Source organism: Gavialis gangeticus, unplaced genomic scaffold, assembly GCF_001723915.1.
Source record: "Gavialis gangeticus isolate Ggan-Ray unplaced genomic scaffold, GavGan_comp1, whole genome shotgun sequence".
NCBI classification, from domain to species: domain Eukaryota; kingdom Metazoa; phylum Chordata; order Crocodylia; family Gavialidae; genus Gavialis; species Gavialis gangeticus.
The window spans coordinates 786,998-810,862 of NW_017728995.1; the positions used below are offsets into that span (position 1 = coordinate 786,998).

At 46.2% G+C, this 23,865-nt stretch overlaps 1 protein-coding gene across 1 annotated transcript in view; it reads left to right on the top strand.

Moving 5' to 3' along the window:
* The window catches only part of RNF13 (ring finger protein 13), a 155,563-nt gene that overhangs the window by 95,368 nt on the left and 36,330 nt on the right, over positions 1–23,865 (top strand). The window contains exons 5-6 of the mRNA XM_019503130.1: positions 13,828–13,915; positions 15,724–15,814. Coding sequence (XP_019358675.1) covers positions 13,828–13,915; positions 15,724–15,814 — 179 coding nt within the window. The remainder of the gene's footprint in view (positions 1–13,827; positions 13,916–15,723; positions 15,815–23,865) is intronic.

A 23,865-nucleotide genomic window follows, 5' to 3' on the forward strand; every position in this document is an offset into this window, starting at 1 on the left:
GTGGAATGCGATGGAACCACGGGGGTGGGGGGTGGCTCCCTGCTGCTGCATGCAGCCCTGGGGGAAGGATGGGGGGGCATGCGCCTCTGGATTTGTGCACAGGGCAGAGGTGGGCTGCCTGCTGTGGGCTGGGGCTCTGAGCCTTGCTGCCTTTGCCCCAAGAACCACACCCCCTCTCCACCCAGCAGCAGGAGGCACAATATGGCATTGTGTAGCTCCTGGAGCAAAGGCAGCCAGGTGCAGAGCCCCAGCCCACAGTGGGCAGCTCGCCTCTGCCCCATGCATAAAACTGGCGGACACGCGCTCCCCATGTTTGCCAGGGGATGTGTGCAGTGGCAGAGAATCCGTGTCTCCCTTCCCCACCCCCGCCGCCGAGCCTCCTGTGGTTCTGTCCCACAATGCGCCCCAGCCCTGGGGTCCCATTCACTGCAGCCTCTGTCCCTCCCACACTACCTTCTTCACCATGGCGGCTTTGATCTAACCTACCCTGCCCCTTCCCTCTCCCATGCCCCTGTCCCCTCCACAGACTTACCTGCTGCATGCTGCTCTACACACCTCCAGGCTGCATTCCTGGTCATCTGCATGCTGTGGCTGCATGCTTGCATCTGCCATCCTGGAGAGGAGCCCAGGTGCAGGCTCCAAATCCACATGCACAATTAATGCATTAAAAAATTAATGCGTTAATTGGTTCTTGCATTAATCGCACATGTTAATGCCAATTAATTGATAGATCTAATGATAAATACATTTAAAGCCGGGGCGTCTTAAATGTTTTTGTTATTATAGTGACACAGCTATCAAGATTATATTGTGAATCATCTGTTCTCTAATTGATACAACCGGTTATCATTCCTCTTCCCATTTGTGATCATGTAACATCCCAGGATGCCTACATAAGGAAGTGAAAGTGTGATTGTAGCATGGGTAGGTAAACCACAGGGGGAGGGGAAAACCTCTGTCTACCTATACCTACCCCTGCCCCACTCCCTGCCTTCCCAACCTCCTGATCTCCCTGCTGCCAGCACCCCTTCCACCCTGTAGCTACCCCCTCCATCCTTACCTTCCTCAGCTCTAATGCCTCCAGTCCTGAGCCAGCCCAGGTGGGTGTTGCCACAGCTTCCCTCTGGCTGGGCCAGGCAGAGCTGCCACTGCTGCTGAGTGCCTTCTGCTTCTGTAGCAGAAGATAAGTTGAGGTGGGCAGGAAGGGAAGAAGGGAGTGTGGGAGAGGACAGGCTGTTGGGGGGCAGGAGGTGGGAGGCTGCAGGTAGAAACGTGGTAGAGAAGACCAGGGGTAGGGAGTTAGGGGGCTGGCAAGACATTTAGGCAAGAGACAGGAGGGTGCATGATGGGGACAAGGGACAGAGGGTCTTGCTCCATATCTCTACCCCTGCTTTCCCAGCCAGAGCTGGGAGTGGGGGGACATTGAATTTAAGGTGACTATCCTCTAATTAGATTCTATTCATGGAAAATTATTTTAAAAAATAATTTTCCATGTATAGAATCTAATTATTTGGAGGGTTGTCTTAAGTTTAAAGTAGTCCTAGATTTGGGTAAATGCGGTAGTCAATAGCAGGAGTTTTATTGTTTTTATTTAGTTTTAGCTCTTTAGCCACTAGGTGCCTCACAAAGAAAACTAAGTCTGTTCATGCACTGTGGGCTGTTATTTCATGGATTCTTGTTTTATGGAACTTGATCTAGCTCTCCATGTACTCTTGCTGGCAACCCACTGAATTAAAATTTGTTGCAGTGTGGCAGAATGCTTGTACATGTGTTCATCATAGCAGAGTTCTCGGGGGGGGGGGGGCGGTTCGCACTAAATTGCCATTTAACATACCCTGTTAGTATCTCAGTTGATGCTGAAAGGAAATGACAAAATTGGAAAAATTAACAGTTAATTTGAAAAGTCCTTCAACATTAACGTTTATATTCTGCTATTTGTGATTTGTTAATTACTGCTTTAAACATGAATGGTGAACAAGAGGGTATGAGAAGACTGTCCAGAATTCTTGTCCATACTCTCCTTGCAGAGCCTCTAAATCTGTCACTGGCAATCATTAGGTCTTTTCAATATCAACCAGGGTATACAAAGCTAAGAAAAAATGGAGCTTATTAGTCCTATGAAATAAAATATAGCAATATTTCAGACGAATTCCAGATTTCTTACAATAGCTAGTGTGTAGTTTATATATTTTCTTAGGAAGAAGTTGTAAGTAAAATATTTGCTTAGTTTACTGCTAAGATGACATTTCTGTTTGCTACAGTCTTCTGATTTTAAAATCTGACCTAACAGGACTGGAGTAAATGTTACCAAATTTAAAAATGTACTTCTGTCTTAAACTGAGTGACTCAGTATGGACTGTACAGCTACTGCGCCTTAGAACTGACAATTGCATAATTAAACACACGGTGGTTCCAGTGTACAGTTTCAAGTTGTTTTTCACTTAATGAGTCCACTAGTCATCAGTACTCAGTTCCTTCTTTTATATCTTTCTCAGGCCCCCATCAGATGGTACACTTAAGATGCAATTAACCTGTTAATCATGCTATAAATAGTAACCTGGCCCATCCGTTTGGCCAATTAATGGCACAACAAAGTGAGAAACCAGGTATAAAATAATACTTTTGTAGCTGTTTTCCATTGTGCCTCAAATTGAATGTGTGGCAGGGTAGCCCCCCCCATACAGCGTGATGCTGGCTGTTTGATGGGGCTTGGTTGACAGCTCCCCTGGAGTCGGAAGGTGGCAGTTTTGGGGGGCAACCCTTTATGAGGCTGTACCTTGCTCTTTTCAGGGTGCCAAATCGAAGAGAACTTATCAGCTGGGGTTCCCTGCCATCTGGCATGGTGCTTGCCTTGACCTGCATGTCTGGTAGGGGCTGAGGAGACAAGGCATGCTCTGGTGTTAGGTTGTAGGGAGTTGCGGAGGTCTCTGTGACCTGGCTTTGCCCTGCAGCTTCTAGGGTGCTGTGGAGGAAGGCACATCCTGGCCATGGGGACCCTTGGATTGGGGTTCCCTGATCCTGGGTCCCCCTGCATCAGGACCTTTAAAAAAAACACGTGTGAAGTGAAGCCCACTGCACATGTGGTTTTTTGACATCCCCAGCATATGGAGAGACTGGGATTAGGGAACCTCTCCAGGATTCCAGGGCCTTGGCATGACAGCACCTTTGAAAAAAAAATGTGGGTGTGGCTGAGCTGCACGCAAGGTTTTATGACTTACTGGTGCTTAGGGCTCTGGGACTGGCCCCGGTGTGATCTCGGGACTGGGACTGACAATTCATGAATTGTACCATAGCCCAGTACAGTCCCAGGACTGGTGCCAACCATCTCTTAATTTTTGGTTCCAGCCCCAGAACCATACCAGAGCCTGATGCATGTTTAGGTTAAGGTGTGATGGAAACTAGCCACAAAAATGCTACACATATTCTGTAGAATATTTTTGTGGCTTTTTTCCCAATTTGTTGCACCATTAATTCCTGGAACATGTCAGAATTACTATTTATGGTGTGATTAACAGGGTAATCACTTAAATGTAACTTCTGCTGAGGCCTTAAAGATCTGTTCAAGTTTAGGGCTATCCAAAACTTTTTAGTTAGGAATGCAGGTGTGGGAGGTTGGACCTAGTGACTTGAATGCTTTCTTTAGCTAGGGGTCAGCATTCTGTGGCACATGGGCTGCATTTGACCCTCTAAGAGGTCCTGTATGGCACAGGATTCTTGGCATGGACCTGTGTCTAACTGCTACCCACTCTGTAACACTCCCCTCCGCTGCCAAGCCTTCTGATCCACTGTGTCTGTTTATTCTCATTGCAGAGGGATTGAGGATCAGCAGTGAGGGAAAGGGCAGGCAGCTGGTTACTCCAAGGGGCAGAGATTTACAGCCTGCTGCAAGGATGGGTTGAAAAAGGCAGCCTGCATTGGCAAGAGGTTGCTGACCCCTGCTTTTGGATCAAGTGAATATTCTGAAATGATTTAGTTGCCTGCACTAAAAATGAAGAAAATATTTTATTTAAGGGGCCAAATATAAGAGTCTTACATTTGAAGGAAGCTTCACTATGATTCTAAAAAGAATCTGAGAGAAATAGAGCTTAGCTATGTCATTTCTCATTTGGCAATTATGGAGATTTTTCAAGGATGGGGACAGAAGCCCAAGCTCCCCCAGCAAATTGAAAGGTGGGTGTCTGCAGCCTGGTGTGAACCAGTCCAGTTCTGGGCCTGGGACCAGCCATCAAATGGTTGCCCTCAGCCTTGGGACCACGCTGGACCTAGTTCAAGATGTTGTTGTCCCAGGGCTGCAAGTGGCCATCAGCATGGGAGTTTGCAACCAGCTCCACTGTGGTCCTAGGGCTGGGACTGACAATTAGCTGATTATCTGTACCAGCCCTGGGGCCACATCAGGGTCTGGAGCCAGCTGCAATGTGGCCCCAGGGCTGGGACGTCCAATTGTTGGTTGTAGCCCCAGGACCACATGGCAGTGTGGAACTGGCACCCAGCTTTCAACTTGCCAGTGCAAGGGGAACCTAAGATTCCAGGCTCCTCATGCGTTGGCAAGTAGTAACAGTGTCATTGGAATTGCACATCCTGCCAGGCATTTATGGCATGGCAGGAGGTATGATCGTTGGGATTTGGAAATCAGCTTTCACTGCACCATGAAATGAACGTGTGCTTTCAGCCTAAATCATTGGGAGTCTCCTTTGACTTCTCTAGGCTTTGGATCAGGCCCAATATGCATATTTTGATGTGGTTCTCATTCTCAGTCTTCTGTCTTTTCTCTGTAAAAAGCATAGTAAATAACTACTTGATGTACACCCCATATCCCCTGCAACCCAGTTTCTGTTGCATCTTTTTATTTAACTTCTTCATTTAAAAGATTTTACTGAATATTATATGACATCTAAAAGGCTATAGAAGGTATAAAACCTGTGAAGACTGTATTCATTTTAACTGTCATTTTGCTCAGATTGTCAGTCATCTTTGTTTATTTTGGCTTTTCATTGAACTGAGCTTTATTACTTTTTTCTGTAGTTTGGGAGGTCTTTTGTTTGAATTAATCAATTACTTCCCTCATATCTTTTCTGAGTTGTTAAAACCCAAATATAGATCCTTTATAGGATTTGAGACAAATTAACTCAGTGGCAGCTATATCAACTGTCTCCATGTACCAGCTGGTTTGAATAACACTGATACAGGTTTTTAAATTTTAGGTTGAAATATACTAAGGATATTTTGAGGGTTTCTGCTACAAACTATTTATGTTATATGCCAGAGGTGGTCAACCTGCTGCACAGGCAGCACAAGTGGCATGGGCAGTCTCTGTGTGTGGCACATAGCAGATCAGGAAGGGGCAGGCAGCATAACAGCAAATAGGGCAGAAAGCAGAACAGCAGATCAAGCAGGGGAAGGGGACCAGAGTGGCATTTGTGGAGGGTGCGGAGCTACTTTGTGGCACGTCTTCCAAGAAGGTTGACCTCCTCTGTTACCTCACAGGAACTAATTAGGTCTAATGTAAATTGTATCATCTCTTAGTTTGAGCCCGATACACTGTAATCTCATTATATTTGTTAGTTAAGGATTGCAGTCATCTCTTCCTGCTTGACATATAAACACTCTGAGGTAAAGTGAAAATATAACCTTTATGGTTTTGCCAGAGATTGTTTAGTACTGGTGCAGTTTAGCAGTAATGATGCACAGTTTGTTTTGTTCATCTGTGGGAAGGTGGGGAGTAAAATGGAGTATAAGTAAAATCATGACATCCTTCTGTATTTTTGCAGTGTAGTCTATGTGGGACTGAATTAAAGCCATTAAAGTGCAGAAAGAGTAAAATAAGTATTTCATATTACTTGATAACATTTTAGCAGGATTTAAATCTAAATAATAATATAATAATAATGTATGATAAACAAACAAAAAGACATAAAGGTATGTGGTGATGAGCCAAAGCAAACATCTGACAGACATAAAGTGACAGGGGAGAAAGTGGGGTGGGGGGGGGGAGTGCAGAAGAAAGTAAGTGTCAAATGTCACAATGCTTCGTTGGGACATGAGTCTGAGTAAGGATCAGGCCTTAAGGAACTGTTGCATTTTGGTATTAAAAAAATTACAACAAAGATGGAATTTTTAATACGTGAATGTTATATAGTCCAGACTGCTCTCTGTTGACTGGGTTGGGATGTTTCTGTCCTGTAGGAGCATACAATAGATGGGTGTTCCATTTGGAATGAGTACAGGGAAGGGAATTAATCATTGATTTGAACCTGATAAGTTTCAAGATAAATAAAACCTGGGGAAGAAATAGAATTTGTATATCCTAATTACAGGGGAGCAATGCACTTCAGTGAACTTTCCATTTCAGAAAAACACAAAAACACTGACAGGGCAGATGGGTTTCATGAATTGTAATTAAGCAGAAGCTCCTTTACAGGAGGGATCTTCTAAATCCAGGATGAAATCTTTAGGCCTTTTCTCCTTTCTCTTTTTTGTTCTGCCTCACACTTTGACTTTTCTTGCTTCACCTAATGATGGATGTCACCTTTTTGGCCAAAGAAGATTACATGGGATTTCTTATTTTATTAGAGATAACTGTCCTAACCAGTGCAACACACCTCCCTTCTTATATGAGCTTCCTATATCTGCTGGTGTGAAAACAAGATAGGATCAGAAACGGAACCTGAATGTTCCTTATTAAGTATAAACCTCTTCCAGTGTATGTCCAACTCATAGTTGTCTCCATTCACGTACAGCCTCCTGAAAAGTACCCTACCCATTTTCAAAATGCATTCCATAAATACACATGCAGCCTGCCAACTCTCCAAGGTTGACTCCATAAAAGGTACACCTTCATACTTCAGGCTAGAGCCTGAACTGGCCCAGAGTCTTCTAGATGTTGTTGACAGCAATTGTAAAAGGTTAGTCTGCCACCATTACTTAGGTTGAATGCTGCTACCTTCATAGCGGTAGGATTACCACTACCGCTAATACGACTACTTGTGGAGTAAAATATTACTCAACTTGAATAACAGTAGCAGAACAGGGTCTGAGTTTTTTTAACCTTGCCATACAGTTAGGATCTAATCCTGATCCCAGTATGATCAGTGGAAAAATCTCCCTTGACATCATGGGAGCTGGGATTAGGTCTTTGTTTATATTCTGATTCTTGTGCTATTCTGCCTCATGTCGTATATGTCCAGGTGAACAGAAATATAATTAAATGATAAGTTTCAGATATGGGTTTCTAGATGTAAAGCCAAACTTAGTCATTCTGATCAGAAGCTCTTCATGACGCCATTTCTAGTTTTAATTTGAGGTTTGTTTCCTTTGTCTAGTTCGTTATTCATTAATCTTACTTTTCCTATTCGAGTCCTCTAATTTCTGCTTTAAACTGTGTGTTAGGTGGTGCTGCATTTTGTAAATATGAAGCTTATCACATATAGCTCTTTAAAAAGTATTAGATTTTTATTATAATCACACTGTTTTATTGACAGATACTCACACTTCCTTCATGCTGTTACTTTGTAGAAAATGTAATAGAATTTTCTGACACACGTGGCTTGGTTTACAAATGTGGAAGAGCTTTTCTCCTTTGTATTCTTAATGGAGGATGATTCATATGTTAACATAACTCCTGAATGTTTTCAGCATAGTAAAACATTTTTACACTGCTAGCTACATATTCTATACATACCTCTGATTTTATAGGAAAACTTGTTATCTTAAAATAAACTAAGCTTAAATCAAGTCCTTTCCTATGTTAGAAATAACACTTTATTACAACGGCAAAAAATAAACTAATTCATTTTATTCTTCCATGTCCTTTTAATTCTTACACTTTTTTCAGCTTCACCATTGAAAGTAAGATATCCAGTTTTATTTTCTGTGTTCCTTGTACTACTTCAATGTGGCAGTGTTTGGATATTAAATTAGGAATGCTGATTTTTGGCTTGAACAAAATAAGAAAAAGATATTGAAAAGTTTTGCTTTTCCAGTTATATCTCTCTCTTCTTTGTGAGAGCAAAATTTTCAGCAGCACCTAGGTAAATCAGGAATCTTAAGTCTCATTTTCAAAAGTGTCTTAATAACTTAGGAACCTAAGTTCTGTTGAAATTGGTGGCACTCAGGATCCTAATCACCATAGACACTTAAAAATGCCTTACAATCTAAAATTAGGGTAAAATTTAACCTCTTAACTAGTAATTCAAATTGCTTTTTTTAAATCTGTCAAATGGCACTTTCAACCACAAACACTTATGAGGAATAAAAACATTTACACCACAGTTACAGAAGTTATTTGCCACCTGCACTCATGAAGTAGTTACTGTTTTATGATCACACTTTTTCAGTATAACTTATTAAATGTATAAATCTCTCAATAAGAATTGTTTTCACTATGGATAGGAAATATTGCTATCAGTTATGTGTGGATGGCACACTAAAGAAAAGAGGGCAGAAAATTATTGAATTTCTTTCTCTGGTTTCAACCTTTAAGCAGTTTATGAGGAATGACTTGAATGGTTCCAGTGCCACTGTATTGGCTGTCAGATTAGTTCTGTAGCTGGCTAGTTTCTTTTTGTTTCCTTTTTACTTCCTTTATTTTGTATTCCAGTCTGAGTTCCACATGGCCATTGCACAGAGATTTCAGTTTTCAGACTTGAACAGGAGACTCTGGTTTTCAGAAGGATCAGTGCAAATTTGTCCACTTTACAAAATCACTAATACATGTTCCTTGCCATAGTCTCAGTCCCCTGAAAAGTGAAATATGGCTATTTTTTTCTAGCTTTGAGAGTACAGGTTTAATGCTAGATCAGTTGGCTTTCCATCAGAGCAGAAAGTAGCAGATTTCTGAACAGCTCTTTACAGTTGGTCTTCAACATTAGCTCGCCAGCATTCATAACAATTAGGGTGGTGCAAAGCTTTGGTAGCCGATTTTGATTCAGAGGAGATTTGGCTCAATTTGGCAGCCGAATCTCTGAATCCAAATCAAATCAGGAGGCCGATTAAAAGCTCCAAATTGAATCAGAAGCCTCCAAATCGATTTGGAGATTCATCCATAGACTAAACAGGCAGCAGTCCTTAACCACACTGGACACAGCTGCCTCCAGCTGGTAAGTCTGTGGGCAGAGGGGGGAGGGAAGGGGTATGGGGGTGTGGGGGCAAATCAACACCCCCACAGTGAGGGAGGGATTGGGACTGGAGCTGGGACAAGCTGCCCAGCTGGGTGCGGGGGAAGGGAGTGGATTCCTACCACTGCATGCCGCCATGTGCCGCCAGTCCAGGAGGGTACAGATCTGCGCAGGGCGGGCTGGGCTGGGCCGGGCCGGGCCGCACTTCAGATGGGTGGCAGAAGGCACTGGGAGCAGGGGCTATGCCTTCCTGCTGCTCACTCAGCCTCCCTGCGCCTCCTGGACAAGCTGCAGGTTTGCCCCACCCTGTCCTGGCTGGTCGAGCACCGGCAGGGCATGGGGATGGGCTCATGCACCTGGATCAGGGAGGGGGTGGCAGCAGGGGCTATGGGGAATTTTAGGGTGACCGCAGCCTTCCCATATCAGAGTCCTATTTTAGCAAATGCTTATTATTTCTTGATAAAATGGTAATCTCTAGGACACTGCTGCATATTATGTGTGTGGGACTGCTCTATAGATGTATAGAATTGTAAAATGGTGTTGGTGTATCTACTAGATATATTGCCTTTTAATGATAACTGTTATGACACCATTGTATCCAAGATTCTACAGCTTATTGCTGTACTCCTAGGAATAAGTTTCTCTCTAATGCTGTGATATAGTACAATAACGATTGCTTAATTTTAATGTTTAATGGTACCTTCTGTAATTGTCCATTATATGAATGTAAATATTATATGTTCATACTAAGTCTTCCTTAAGTAATTATTGTAGACTGCCAGTAATTTGAATAATAAGCCTCCTGTGTTAGCTTTTTTCAAAGTGAGGGTGGAGATCATTGATGCTGCTCTGTAATGACCCCTCTTAGCAGTTTGAAAGTGGTAATGGCAGCTCCCGGGGAAAGTCATGTCTAGTTCTTCTTTATTGGAAGGATATTTGTAACAGTGGGACCTCAAATGAGGGTTTTCAATGTCCATCCAACTAAAATTGTCTGGCTATCTTCTGAAGCCATGGCTCTATAATTTTTAAAGGCCTAGACTTAGGCATTCCCTCAGTTATGGTCAGGATTACTACAATTATAGGGAAAAGGTATAAACATGACTTTTGTAGTCTCCTGAGGCTGGCTGATACTATAACATACCTTGGAAAGTTCTGTGGATTCCCGGGATCCTATAGCAGCCACAGATCATTGAAGTATGCAGAAGCGACATCTACTTTGCCTTTACCTGGATTTACCTGTTACACTGTAGCAGGCAAGGGACAAGAGGAATGTAGGTCTTGCTAAGCCAGCTCTACACAATGCAAGAATTTCTTCCACTGGTTTGATGTAGAGTAAGATTGTATACAGATATTTATTTCTATTGAGGGAAATTTCTCAGAAGTTTATCAGAAATTTCCCCCAGTGGAAATCTTTCTGGGAGATGGAACAGCAAAGACATTCAGTTTGTAGCCGCCCCCTCTCTCCTATTCTCCATGCCTTCCTGAGATGGGGGTGATTTCAGTTCTGTGAGGAGTGGATCAGCAGGGAAAGATTTCTAACACCTGTCGCAGACTGGGCTTTGAGGAACAAGGTGGGAGAGCAGCTTCCTTCACTCCACTCCTGCCCTCCAGGAGTGGAGCAGAGGGACCACTGAGGCAAAACCCTCATGTCTTACCACTAGCTGCGCAGCATCCAGTTTGGGGAAGAGATTGGCAGCTGCTTCTCTACTCTCCCCTCCCAGACTGGTCCAAGAGAGAAGTGAGTAACAAGGTGCAGCTTAGGTTGTGGGATGTGCCTCACTGCTCCTTTCCACACCCAGACAGACCAGCCTGGGAGAGGAGAGGAACAGTGGGGCAAAGCCCCTCTGCCTGGAGCAGCTACTCCTCCACTCTCCTCCTAGTCTCAGGGAGTGGAGTGGAGGGAGCAGTGGGGCAAACCCTGGGCTGCTTCTCACTCCTGGGACTCTGGCTTCACTCCACTACTCCAAAGAGAGCTTCCCTCAGCCCAATTCTTTGTTTGCCTCTCCCGTCACTCAGATACACAGTGGGGGTGGAAATTTAAAAGCCAGCTTGCTTGGGTGACAGCCTTGGGGAGAGTTTCCTCAGCTCAGTTCCCCCCAGTTGGCTTTCCCTCAGCTCTTCCTTCTCCCCCACCACTCACCTGAGTGGCAGAGGCCAAACAGAAGCTGGTAGGGGACAGTAGTGCTCTTTGCACTTGGCTCCCAGTGCCTGGGAGCTGACTAGAGGGAGCAGCAGGGCAAAGCTCCTGCTGGCTTCTCATACTGGGAACTCTGGTGTGAGAAGCAGGCAGGAGGCTGTGCTGCTCCTTGCCACTCGGCTCCAGTCCTGTCAGCTGGGTGGAGAGAGTAGTGCAGCAAAGCTTCACACACAGGGAACTCTGGTGTGAGAAGCAATGTGGAGCATCTGGCACCCCAATACTGGGGTTATCCTGGTCTTTGGAAGGGACAGGAGGATTTCCTCCAGCTCTACTCCCCCTGGTCCCCAGGAAGAGTGAACCTGGGAGAAAGTGTGTAGACATTCAGGCTAAGTACAGATAGCCAAAAAGGCCGAGGCTGAATCAATTCAGTCTTTGCGGGTTAGTCTGAGCTTTGTGGATTGAACCAATAAGCAAGTGAATAGACATTCACTTTTGATTCCAGAAATGCAGCCACGTGCCTGCAGTGGCCCAGGCCAAAAGCCAAGGGCAGTAGAGCAGGGGTGGGTAAAGTCCAGCCCACTGGCCATATCCAGCCAGCAGTGGACTAAATTTTCCAGCAGCCCCTGCCTGTGTGGCTGGGCCTGGTTTCAATGGAGACCCCAGCAGCAACCACGCTGTGATAGGCGTGGGGATCTCCCACGTGGGCAGACCTTGGCCCAGGGTGCTGGCACTGGGACAGAAGTGCTTTCTCCCCTGCCCCCAGAACCTCAATGACTTGTGCATGCCCAGCCGCAGGAGACGACAGCTCTCGCAGACCACTGGGGGGCCATGGCTGGAGGGGGGCCTCTGTTTCTCCCCCATCCTGCCTTCCTGTCCCCACCAGGCTGGCAGTACTGGCAGGATGCAGGCTAGGGACCAGAGGCTTTGGTGTCTCAACTCTGTGACAGCCCGAGGGTGGGGCTGGTCCCTGCTCAACTGGAGCAGACTGCAGCAGCCAAGGCTAGCCTGCCTGCCTTGGGGCGGGTTGCAGGGAAGGTGCAAAGCATCCTGGGATGTTAGGGGACTGTGAGGTAACTTGAGTTGGGAGGGGATTTGGGACAGAAGTGTGATAGACTGGTTTTACCTAGATCAATTAAGTCTGATACTACATGAATCCAGGTTTATCTTAAACTGGTTTTGGCCATTTTGAAACCATTTTTTATGCACTGAACTTCTGTTCTGTTACAGGTTGAAACTGGTTTCCAGTCATTTGTATCAGTTTGTGTAATTTTTGTCCCTAGCCTTAGTCTTCTGGGGGAAACTCTTTCCTGAGCAACTTTAAGTCTGCTTGTTCCAATGTTATTTTTTTTCCTAGAGCAGCCATTCTTCCTCTGGGAGAAAAAGCCTGAATGTCTATATACTTCTGGTTTCAACCCAGAGAACAGTGATTCTCCTGGTAGAAACTGAGCATCTTCTGTAGCTATAGTCTGCAACTATAGTCACTGCAAGTATAGTCGCTGCAATGACTGCAGCTTCTGTCAGTGTACCAAAGCTAGCCTGAGTATTGGTAGCAATACAGCCACAGCAGCAGAGCATAATCTAGGATAATTGTCCAAGGTCTCAGGCAGCGTTTTAAGTCTACCCTGAGGACTTTGCCACTTCATATGCATTGCTACCAGTACCTAAGCTAGCTACTTTAAAGTTTGCTGAGCTATATCTGTAATGGTTACAATTACTGCAACTTAGATGTATCCTTAGGTAGGCTGAGGCCCCTGACAAGTTATTCACGTTAACCCTTGACGAATGTATTGCATGATAAATTGTAACATATCAAGTAGCCACATGTTAAAATTATTGTGGGCTTACATGCCACAAAGAAGTTGCTGTTTCAACACGCAAGTCCTTTGTGTCTGTTCTGCCATTTTAACCAGGGATAAACTGATTTAACATCTGGTGTCTTACGGTTTGCCATGTGAAACTCGTATATAACTCAAAAAAATGTAATGCCTGCCAGAGGCCTAATTGTTTTAGCTAGTTCGTGCCAGGTTATACTGACTTAAAACCAGAATGCCAGCAATGCAGTTACTTAATGTTGCACTTTAAGGTTTGATATGCATAATGTTGAACCACTCTGGGGTAACATACAGGCAGTATCTGACACTGGCAAGTAATAAAGAGATGCAAGCAAGATATGTAGATGCAAAAGTAGTTGAGTTGCCTGTCCTCACATAAAATACTACAACAGATAACTTCTGCTTAAATAAAATAAGCTCCTTTTTTGCCTTTCAGATACAGCTACATGGGAGGAGGATGTTGCTTGTTTGTTTGTTTTTATCCTAAAGTTGAAGGATTTTAGGTCTGTCTTCCTAAATGTGTAACATCTGCTTGCACAGAGATGACCTGAAACTTTTTTTAAAAATTTTTTGAAAGTATAGAAGTATTGTCCTGAAAGGATATGATTGATTTTAAAAAACCCTAAAATGTCCTGTTATTAATTGATAAATGAAGATTAAGCCATTTAATCATAATTATACTTTGAATGAATCTGCAATACATCAGCATTATTGTTTATAATAAGGTGTTTTGTATGGCTTACAGGTTTTAAATGCACAGAGAGCTGGATACAAAGCAGCTCTAGTTCACAATGTTGATTCCGATGACCTGATTAGCATGGGATCCAACGACAGTAAGTACAGGTATCACTTCTTCTCTCCTGTTTGAAAATCATTCCCACTCATTGTAGTATTTGGTATTGATTTCAGTTTAAAAAAATACAACCAGAAACTTTCTCCTTTAATTGTAAAGCAGAAATCTTTTAATGTCATAACATGTTAGAGACTAGTGTAAATATGAGTTTATACTATTTATGTGTGCTGTCAAATGTATACGATTTGTGTGTGCTGTAAAATTATTTTCCTTTCTTTGTGCTCTCTGTTAAAGTTGTAGCTGAGGTTTAATGAGATAAATGGTTATATTTTTGAGAGAAAAGAGTATGACTATCCCCAAGAAATAGTTGGAAAGGTGTTAGTTTTCTGTTGTTTGCTAACGGAGGAAACCTAACCTGTCTGGTTTGCTAACGGAGGAATGCAGCAAAAATAGCTAGTACTCCCTTGGATGAGAATTCATGACTTAAATATATTGCATATGATCATTTGGAGCAAAAGGCTGTTTTACATGTGTACAGTTCTGTGTATAGCTTTCTGTTCACTTGTATATCTCCATCATCTAAGCATGTATATGTAACTATTCATGCATTTTTTTGAGAATTTTTTGAGGCATTCTTAACCATAAATAACACATTATCACAAAATCCCACAGTTGTCATGGAAGTATCCAATTTCTATTATTGTATAACAAAATTATATATCTAAAGAATGATGGATCCAAAATATTTGTTTTTGACTTCAGTGCTGCTAGTTTTCTTTGTGATATTTTGATCCTTTTCTTCATGTTTTTTCATGTTCTTGAGTCACAAAGACATAAATAAGAACAGGCATGGCATTTCCGAATAAAAACAACTTAATAAACTGAAAAATCACTTTCAACAAACAAAGTAATGGTAAATTATTAGAGAAAACTGTGTGTACTATTCTGTATGGCAGTGTTTCTTAACCTGTGGGTCATGACCCAAAAGTGGGTCACAAGAATATATGAAAGGGTCAAGAACAAGCTTCAAAAAATGGATCAACAAACTTTAAAAAATGGATTCTCTTTTAAAGGAGAAAAATGTGAGTGGGTTTGGTTTGTTGATTCTCTCCCACTTTCGGCCTCTTTTATCCTCAAATCATCTCTTGTTCATTCATTTCTATTTAAAAAGTAGATTGTTTATAGCTGTATCTTCAGGTGGGGTAAATCAATGTGGCTTCAAGAAATTGCCAGTTTAAACCAGCTGAAGATTAAACTGAAGCATGGATAAATGAACAAATTCCAGTAAGCTAAAAGGAGTGAGAGGCTTATTCTGTGTCACCTACTCTATGATAGCTGCTTTCCTGCATTCTCTCCATGACAATTGAAAGCTAAACCATAGTAACGAACCATTTTTCCTTTGATAGCTAAGTTATCTCAGTTTTGCTTTCACTTACCTCAGGGAAAGTTCAGGTGCATGGACTGTTAACGTAGAGTAGCTTATGTGCGGTAAAGTTTCCACAATCCCTGTGCTTCCTATAGTTCATGTATTTGTCTGTACCCCAACTGTACCTAGACAATTTTTTGCCGAAGGATTTATGTCCCTTTAAATCACTTCTTCAGAACACTGAGTTTATAGTTGCACTGACAATGAAGCTTAGATAGTCATAAAGGAAAAAATACGTTAAATTAATAGAATATATATTTATCTCCAAACATTAAGTCTCTAGCAGAGGATGTCTTCCCACAGTAATAGTCTCATAACATTCATGGCTCTTTATAAATTGGTTTTGATTTAAATGTGTGCCCATAGAGGAATACCATTATGTCAAAATTGGTCTTTTATTTCTGCTGCTATATTTTAAACAGTTGAAGTTTTAAAGAAGATTGACATTCCTTCTGTCTTCATTGGTGAGTCATCTGCTAATTCCCTTAAGGAAGACTTTACTTATGAAAAGGGGTAAGTAATGGTTTATCTTTTTATTTATTATTTAAGCTAACTTGCAAAGTCATCGTGCTTTACACTGTGTTCACACCTTTTTCAATCAATTATAGAATTTTAAAAAAAAAAGGATTTTTGATAATTTAGACTATAGCTATTTTGAGTAAAGTTTTGACCTTCTTAAAATTAGTGTAAGTTTAGTTGCTGACTTCCATGGGGCCATGATTTTGCTCACTGTACTTTCAGTGTTAGTGTTAAGATGCTTTACCACATTTGATTTTGTGTTTAAGCAGTTTTAACCTAGATTCTCTGCCAAGAGTGCCTAAGTGATCTGAGTGTCTGAAATTCTTAAATAAAAGCAATCACTAGAAATGTTGGTAATTCTAAAATATATGTCCTGATTGTAATTTTGACTAGTTGATAGATAATCTTTTTGTTTTATTTTTTCTATGAAAAATACTATTTCTTCTTCAGGACTTCTATTCATCTTGTCATCATGAATGGTACTTGGGCCAACTTTTCAAAATTCTTAGAATATATGTGGCCATTTTTACATTCTGAAACCTCTCTGGGTGGCGGTGGAAGGATGTGGGGGGCCATGGGATGTGTGGGTAGCTGTGGGTGGATTGTGGGGGTAATGTGGGGGGGGGCTTCTCAGGAGGGGTGGGGCCCCCTGCCTTCTGCAGGGTGCAGCCCTCTTGCACAGCTCACAGACTGCCCCCAACAGGGGCTACATGGCCCTTGCAGGGGCTACCCCCCCCATGTAGGGTGCATGTGCCCCACCCCCGCTTGCTACCCCAGCCCCCTGCATTGCTGCCCCTCCTGGCCCCATCCCCCAATGGCTGCCCCGCCTGGCCCTATCCCTTGCTTGCACCCCCAACCACCCTGATGGCTGCCCCCCCGGCCCCAGCCTCTTGGCACTTTATTCATAGATTCATAGATGTTAGGGTATGAAGGGACCTCAGCAGGTCATCAAGTCCAACCCCCTGCCCTGGGCAGGAAAGAGCGCTGCAGTCAGACGACCCCAGCTAGGTCCTTGTCCAGTCTCCTCTTGAAGACTCCCAGGGTAGGGGAGAGCACCACCTCTCTTGGAAACCCATTCCAGATTCTGGCAACCCTTACTGTGAAGAAGTTCTTTCCAATGTCCAACCTAAATCTGCTGTCCGTCACTTTGTAGCCATTGTTCCTAGTTACTCCAGGGGGTGCCCTAGTAAATAGAGCATCTCCTATTCCCTGCTGCCCTCCCCTGCTGAATTTATAGGCAGCCACAAGATCACCTTTCAGCCTTCTCTTGTGAAGGCTGAAGAGATCCAGGTCCCTTGGTCTCTCCTCATATGGTCAGAGGCCTGCAGGCAAGGCCCTATGAGTGGCCCTCCTTTGAACCCTCTCAAGATTCTCCACATCCCTCTTGAAGTCCGGCACCCAAAGCTGGACGCAGTACTCCCAACTGCGGCCTGATCAGTGATGCATACTGGGGAAGCATCACTTCCCTGGACCTGTTCATCATGCATCTGCTAATGCATGATAAAGTGCAGTGATGCCTCATGTTCATCTTGGAGTCAGCTATGACTCCAGAATCCCTCTCCACTGCGGTGCTGCTGAGAAGGTCATCTCCTAGCCTGCAAATGTGTCCGTGGTTCTTTTTGTGAGCACTTTGCACCTGTCTTTGTTGAATTGCATCCTATTTCATTCTGCCCATTTTTCCAACCTGTCCAGATCTGCCTGGATCTGTTCCCCACCCTCTGGTTTGTTAACTTTGTCCCATAATTTGATATCATCTACGAACTTGGACTGGGTGCTCTCCACGCCCTCGTCCAAGTCACTGATGAAGACGCTGACTAGCACCGGTCCAAGAACCGTGTGTCTGGGGCAGGGGTTGCTGTCTATTGTTTTTGGCAAACCCCGCCCCTTTCTTCAGGGTCGTCCCCCTTACGACCCACTCAGAGTTGCTCCCTGTCGGTGGCACACGTCCGGACCGCCTGCCACGACTTTGATGATCACCTGGTTCAGTGTTTATTGTCCCATGTGTGTCAGTCTGAAGTTGAGACTCCAGGGTCTTTGGGGTGCCCCACATAGCCGAGGGCTCCGCTGCCCCTACACCCTTGCCCATTCCACCAAAGTAAAGGGACCGCCCATCATGCATGTCCCTTGTCAGTTCGTTAGCACAGATTCCACAACGGAAAAGGTAAATAACAACACAAAGTTAACAGCTAGGGTTTCTCACTCACCGGGGAGTGGCCTGAGCACCTTGATGGCCCCCTGGATGTCTTCCTGTCTGCTGTGGGTGTCGGTGCCCTCCCTCAGGTGCTCCTCGAGCCTTTCAGTCCCCTTCCAGGCTCCCTGGGGACCCTCGACCCCTTTAGGCACTGTTGAGGTCCATTCACCTCTTCGCTGTGCTCCTCTATCAAGGTAAATATGGCTCCCGGCTCCCACCGGGACGAACCGCTCTTCTGCGGTGCCTGCATTTGCAGGGACGGCAACGCCGGAGGTTCCCGGCTCCTGGACCCGCAGGGGTTTCCCTACTCCAGAAGACCCGGCTTTGGTGCTGGGCTACTTCCCTTTGCCCCCGAGGGTTCCAGCTGGCCTTTCCTCCACCGCCACTTGCTTCCGGTTCCTCCCCCCCGGCGGCAGTCGGCATTTCCTTTATGGGGCCCCGAGCTGCTGCGAGCCCCTCCTCTTGGACACATCTGCGGAGAGTAAGTAATCCGTCCCTGGGACTTTGTGCCGCGGGGCGTACTGCGGCTCTATTAGCACCACGGCGTGGGGTTTTAGGGCACGCCAGCTCCGCTCCTTCCCCACATATCCCTGCCCCTCAAGACTCCACTAGGCGCTTTCCTAGTGCCCTTTCGCTCCTTCTCCTCTTTCTTATCCTCCCTTAGTGTTTCGTCTCCACATCTTGACAAGAAATCCATGACGGTGTTGTCCTTACTTGGATTATACGCCACCCAAAATTGGAAAGATTGTAGAGCTAAGGCCCATCTCGTGATGCGTGCGTTGTCCGTTTTGGCTGTGTTCAGCCATCTTAACGGGGCATGGTCCGTGACCAATGTGAATTCCCGCCCAAGGAGGTAAAACCTAAAATAATCCACTCCCCAACGAATGGCCAAACATTCTCTCTCAATGGTAGAATACCCTTTTTTGTGATCATCAAGTCGCCGGCTGGCGTAGGCTATTGGTCGCTCAACCCCTTCCACATCTTGCGATAACACTGCTCCCAAGGCGTAGGCTGAAGTGTCCGTCTGTAGCGTGAAAGGAAGATTAAAGTTGGGTGTATGTAGAACTACATCGTGACACGGGGCCTTTTTTAGATCTCCGAACGCCTGCAATCGTTTCTCAGTCCATTCGATGCTGCCTGCCTTGCGCCCTTTCGTGGTCTCTACTAAAGGGTTAGCCATTTCAGCGAACTTAGGGATGAATCTTCAATAGTAGCTCGCCAGCCCGAGAAATGCCCGCATTTGTTTCTTGTTCGTGGGAGCCACGTAGTCCCTGATTGCCTCGACCTTATCCATGAGGGGTTTTACACAGCCTTGCCCAACCAAGAACCCCAAATACTTGGTTTGTCTCTTCCCTATGGCGCATTTCTTTGGGTTAGCGGTTAAGCCCACCTGTCTCAATTCCTGTAGAATGGCACGGAGGGCTCTTAGGTGCTGCTCCCAGGTTTCTGTATATATTACAATATCATCAATATAGGCCGCGGAGTAGCTCTGGTGTGGGGCTAGGTCCCAATCCATTAGTCTTTGAAATGTGGCCGCGGCCCCATTCAAGCCAAAAGGCATTCTCCTAAATTCAAATAAACCCCAGGGTGTGCCAAAGGCTGTTTTAGGTTGGTCTTCTTTCCTTAATGGAATTTGCTAGTAGCCTTTGGACAGGTCTAGGGTAGAAATAAACTTTGCCTGCCCTATACGCTCGACCACTTCATTGACCTGAGGCTTTGGGAATGCATCGAACTGGGACATCACATTTAACTTCCTAAAGTCCACACATAGCCTTAAGCTACCGTCCGGTTTCTCCACCGCGACTAGGGGACTACGCCAGGGACTGCGGGAAGGCGCAATAATTTCTTGCCTTAACATTTTCTCCAGTTCTTCCTTTATGGGCTGTCGCCTGTGATAAGGAATCCTGCGCCACCTTTCTCTGGCTATTTGCCCCTCCTTGGTGATAATCTTATGTTCGATTCCAGCCACCTTCCCAGGCTGTTCGGTGAAAACGTCATCAAACTCCCTTAATAACTTCTTTAACTGCGCGAGCTGATTACTTTGCAGCTGCTTCCCCACTGATACCTGCTCTCGGGGTGGGTCCCTCTCCTTATAGCTACTAGTTAGTGCTCCTGGTTTGGCCATCTCAGGGTCCTGTGATATTAGCAGGCCCTCTGGCTCATGCCATTCTTTCAAAAGATTGATGTGGTATATTTGTCGTTCTTTCTTAGCGCCTGTGCGTAATACCTCATAGTCCACAGGACCTGCCTGCTTGGTGATGATAAAAGGTCCTTGCCAGCTTGCTGCGAACTTGCTGGTTGCACTGGGCAGTAACACCAACACTTTTTGTCCCACCCTCAGCTCCCTAGTTTGGGCCTGACTATCGTACCTTTCTTTCTGCTTGTCCTGTGCATGTTCTAAATTAGCCTGGGCCACTTCGTTCACTGCCCACAGACGTTCCCGTAACTCCTGTACATGGATTGGGGTTCCCCTTCCCGGGTCTGGTTTGGCCTCCCACCCTTCCTTTACTATGTCTAGTAGGCCTCAAGGCCTGTGCCCAAACGACAGTTCGAACGGTGAATACCCTAGTGAGGATTGAGAAGCATCTCTGACTGCAAATAATAGGGGCGGCACCATTAAATTCCATTTTCTGGGTTCAGCCTGGGTGCACCGCCACAGCATACCCTTTAACGTCCCATTGAAACGCTCCACCAGGCCATTGGTCTGAGGGTGATACACCGTGGTTTTTAGGTGGTGCGCCTGCAATACCTTGTACAAGGCTCCCAACACCGACAACATAAAATTAGTTCCCTGGTCCGTTATAATCTCCTTGGGTATCCTGAACCGAGCCACCCGTTTCGTCAGCTCCTCGGCCACCTTGGGCCCCGTGACTGTTCTCAATGGGATGGCTTCGGGAAAACGGGTCATGTAATCAATCGATACCAGTACAAACTGGTGCCCTGCTGCGCTCTGAGGCAACGGGCCAACTACATCCAATGCCACTCGAGCAAATGGCTCTCGGATCACCGGCGTTAATTGAAGGGATGCTTTGGGCAGCTTGTAGGCACTAACCTTCTGACAGGCTTGGCAAGCCTTACAGTATCTTTCAATGTCCTCATACATATGAGGCCAGAAACACCATCGCTTGAGGCGGGCCTCGGTTTTATGTTTCCCCATGTGTCCCCCGAGAGGGTTATTGTGGGCCAGCTTTAAAAGGGGTTTCCTGTAGGACTGAGGTATAACTAGCTGGGTCACTTCCTCTCCCTCGGTCCGGCCTGCCTTTATTCTATACAACAACCCTCTTCTCAATTCAACCCGGGGAATGGGCCTTTCCCGTTCGGGGGACCTTACCTGAGTGGCCAGTCATTCCAATTCCATCTCTCGAAACGGCCGCAGCTCTCGGTCATCCTCCTGGGCCTCTCGGAAGCGGCTAGTGTTGGTTAGCGCCTCCATCTCTGCCTCGTCAGTCCTTTCAGACTCGCTCCCTGCCAGTCCTTCTCTGGGATCCTCAGACCGTTGGAGTGTGGCCAGTATGTCATATATCTCCAGCCAGTCCCGTCCTAAGATCATCGGGTACAAAATATCCTTGTCTAGGCCCACCGGCATTTGTCGCCGGATGCCCTTTACTTGTACGTCCAGTAGCCACCTTTCTACATACGATTTCTGCTTGTGTAGACAGAGCATATGTACTCCGGGACACTGTTGTGCCTGTCGCCATTGCACCAGTGAGGGACGGACCAGCGACTGGGTGCAGCCTGTGTCCACAACCGCGGTGATGGGACGTCCTCTGACCCAGACCCAGATTTCTGGTAGGGGCTGAATCCCCTCCGCTCCTCGGCTTCCTACCCCACAATCCATCGCTTCTGTCTCTGGGGTTTCTTCTAGCCCTCTGCGGTCACCGAAGGACTCCGTGCCCTTGGCTGGCCTCACTTTAAGCCCCTGTGGGCAGTTTTTGACAGAATGCCCTTTCCGCCCACACAAGAAGCATACCAGACTTGTGGGGCTACCCCTTCTATTCACCTTACTTTCCTTGTCTTGCCTAGCAGCCGTGACCTTTCCTTTACTCCCACTGCCTTTACAAAGGTTGCCCTGGGTGGCATCAAATTGTTCGGCTAACCGCAGGGCTTCTCTTGACGATGAAGGGCAGTGGTATTTTACCCACCTCCGGGTCTCCTCGTCGGGGTCCAATATGAATTGTTCCACAAGGATTTGGTCACATATCTCCTCTTTCGAGGTCATCTCTGGCCTAAGCCACTTGTTTAATTCGTCTGTCAGGTGTTGCCACAACATGCTAGGTGCCGTCATTCCTCCCGACTTTTCCTTGTGGAAGGTCTGGCGGTGTCGCTCTGGTGTAATATCCAGTTGTCTCAAGATCTCTGATTTGACCTTATCGTATTCCTGAGCATCCGCCCTGGACATTGCCCTGTATGCGGCCTGGGCTTGTCCGGTGAGTAGGACCCCTAGGTGCCCTGCCCATTTTGATCTCTCTAGTCCGGCTGCTAGAGCCACTGTCTCAAACGTTTCGAGGAACGCCTCGGGATCATCTTCCCTGGACATCTTTGGCATCCTAAAATCCCATGGCCCTCTCTGGGCCCACACCTGTTGTTGAAGCATATGTTCTTGTATGCTGGTCTGCCTCATCGATTGTTGTTGTTGTTGCTGTAGAACTTGAGCCATTAAGGTCACAGCCTGCTGCAATGACTCGGTCACCGTAATTACCTGGGAATGCTCCATCAGGCTTGTTAATCGCTGCTAGGAGGTCCCTGTTGGGTTCCTGGCCAATGCACCAGATGTCCGGGGCAGGGGTTGCTGTCTATTGTTTTCGGCAAACCCTGCCCCTTTCTTCAGGGTCGTCCCCCTTATGACCCACTCAGAGTTGCTCCCTGTCGGCGGCACACGTCCGGACCGCCTGCCACGACTTTGATGATCACCTGGTTCAGTGTTTATTGTCCCATGTGTGTCAGTCCGAAGTTGAGACTCCGGGGTCTTTGGGGTGTCCCACGTAGCCGAGGGCTCCGCTGCCCCTACACCCTTGCCTGTTCCACCAAAGTAAAGGGACCGCCCATCACGCGTGTCCCTTGTCAGTTCGTTAGCACAGATTCCACAACGGAAAAGGTAAATAACAACACAAAGTTAACAGCTAGGGTTTCTCACCCACCGGGGAGCGGCCTGAGCACCTTGATGGCCCCCTGGGTGTCTCCCTGTCCGCTGTGGGCATCGGTGCCCTCCCTCAGGTGCTCCTCGAGCCTTTCAGTCCCCTTCCAGGCTCCCTGGGGACCCTCGATCCCTTTAGGCACTGTTGAGGTCCATTCACCTCTTCGCTGTGCTCCTCTATCAAGGTAAATATGGCTCCCGGCTCCCGCCGGGACGAACTGCTCTTCTGCGGCGCCTGCATTTGCAGGGACGGCAACGCCGGAGGTTCCCGGCTCCTGGACCCGCAGGGGTTTCCCTTACCCCAGAAGACCCGGCTTTGGTGCTGGGCTACTTCCCTTCGTCCCCGAGGGTTCCAGCCGGCCTTTCCTCCGCCGCTGCGTGCTTCCGGTTCCTCCCCCCCAGCAGCAGTCGGCATTTCCTTTATGGGGCCCCGAGCTGCTGCGAGCCCCTCCTCCTGGGCACACCTGCGGAGGGTAAGTAATTCGGCCCTGGGACTTTGTGCCGCAGGGCGTACTGCGGCTCTATTAGCGCCACGGCGTGGGGTTTTAGGGCACGCCGGCTTCACTCCTCCCCCACACCGAGCCTTGCGAACTTCACTGCCCACATCTTTCCAGGTCAGTATTGACCCACCACCACTCTCTGGGTGTGACCCCCTAAGCCAGTTTGTCACCCACTTGAACATGAAATCATCTACATCACAGCCTGTGAGTTTATTTACAA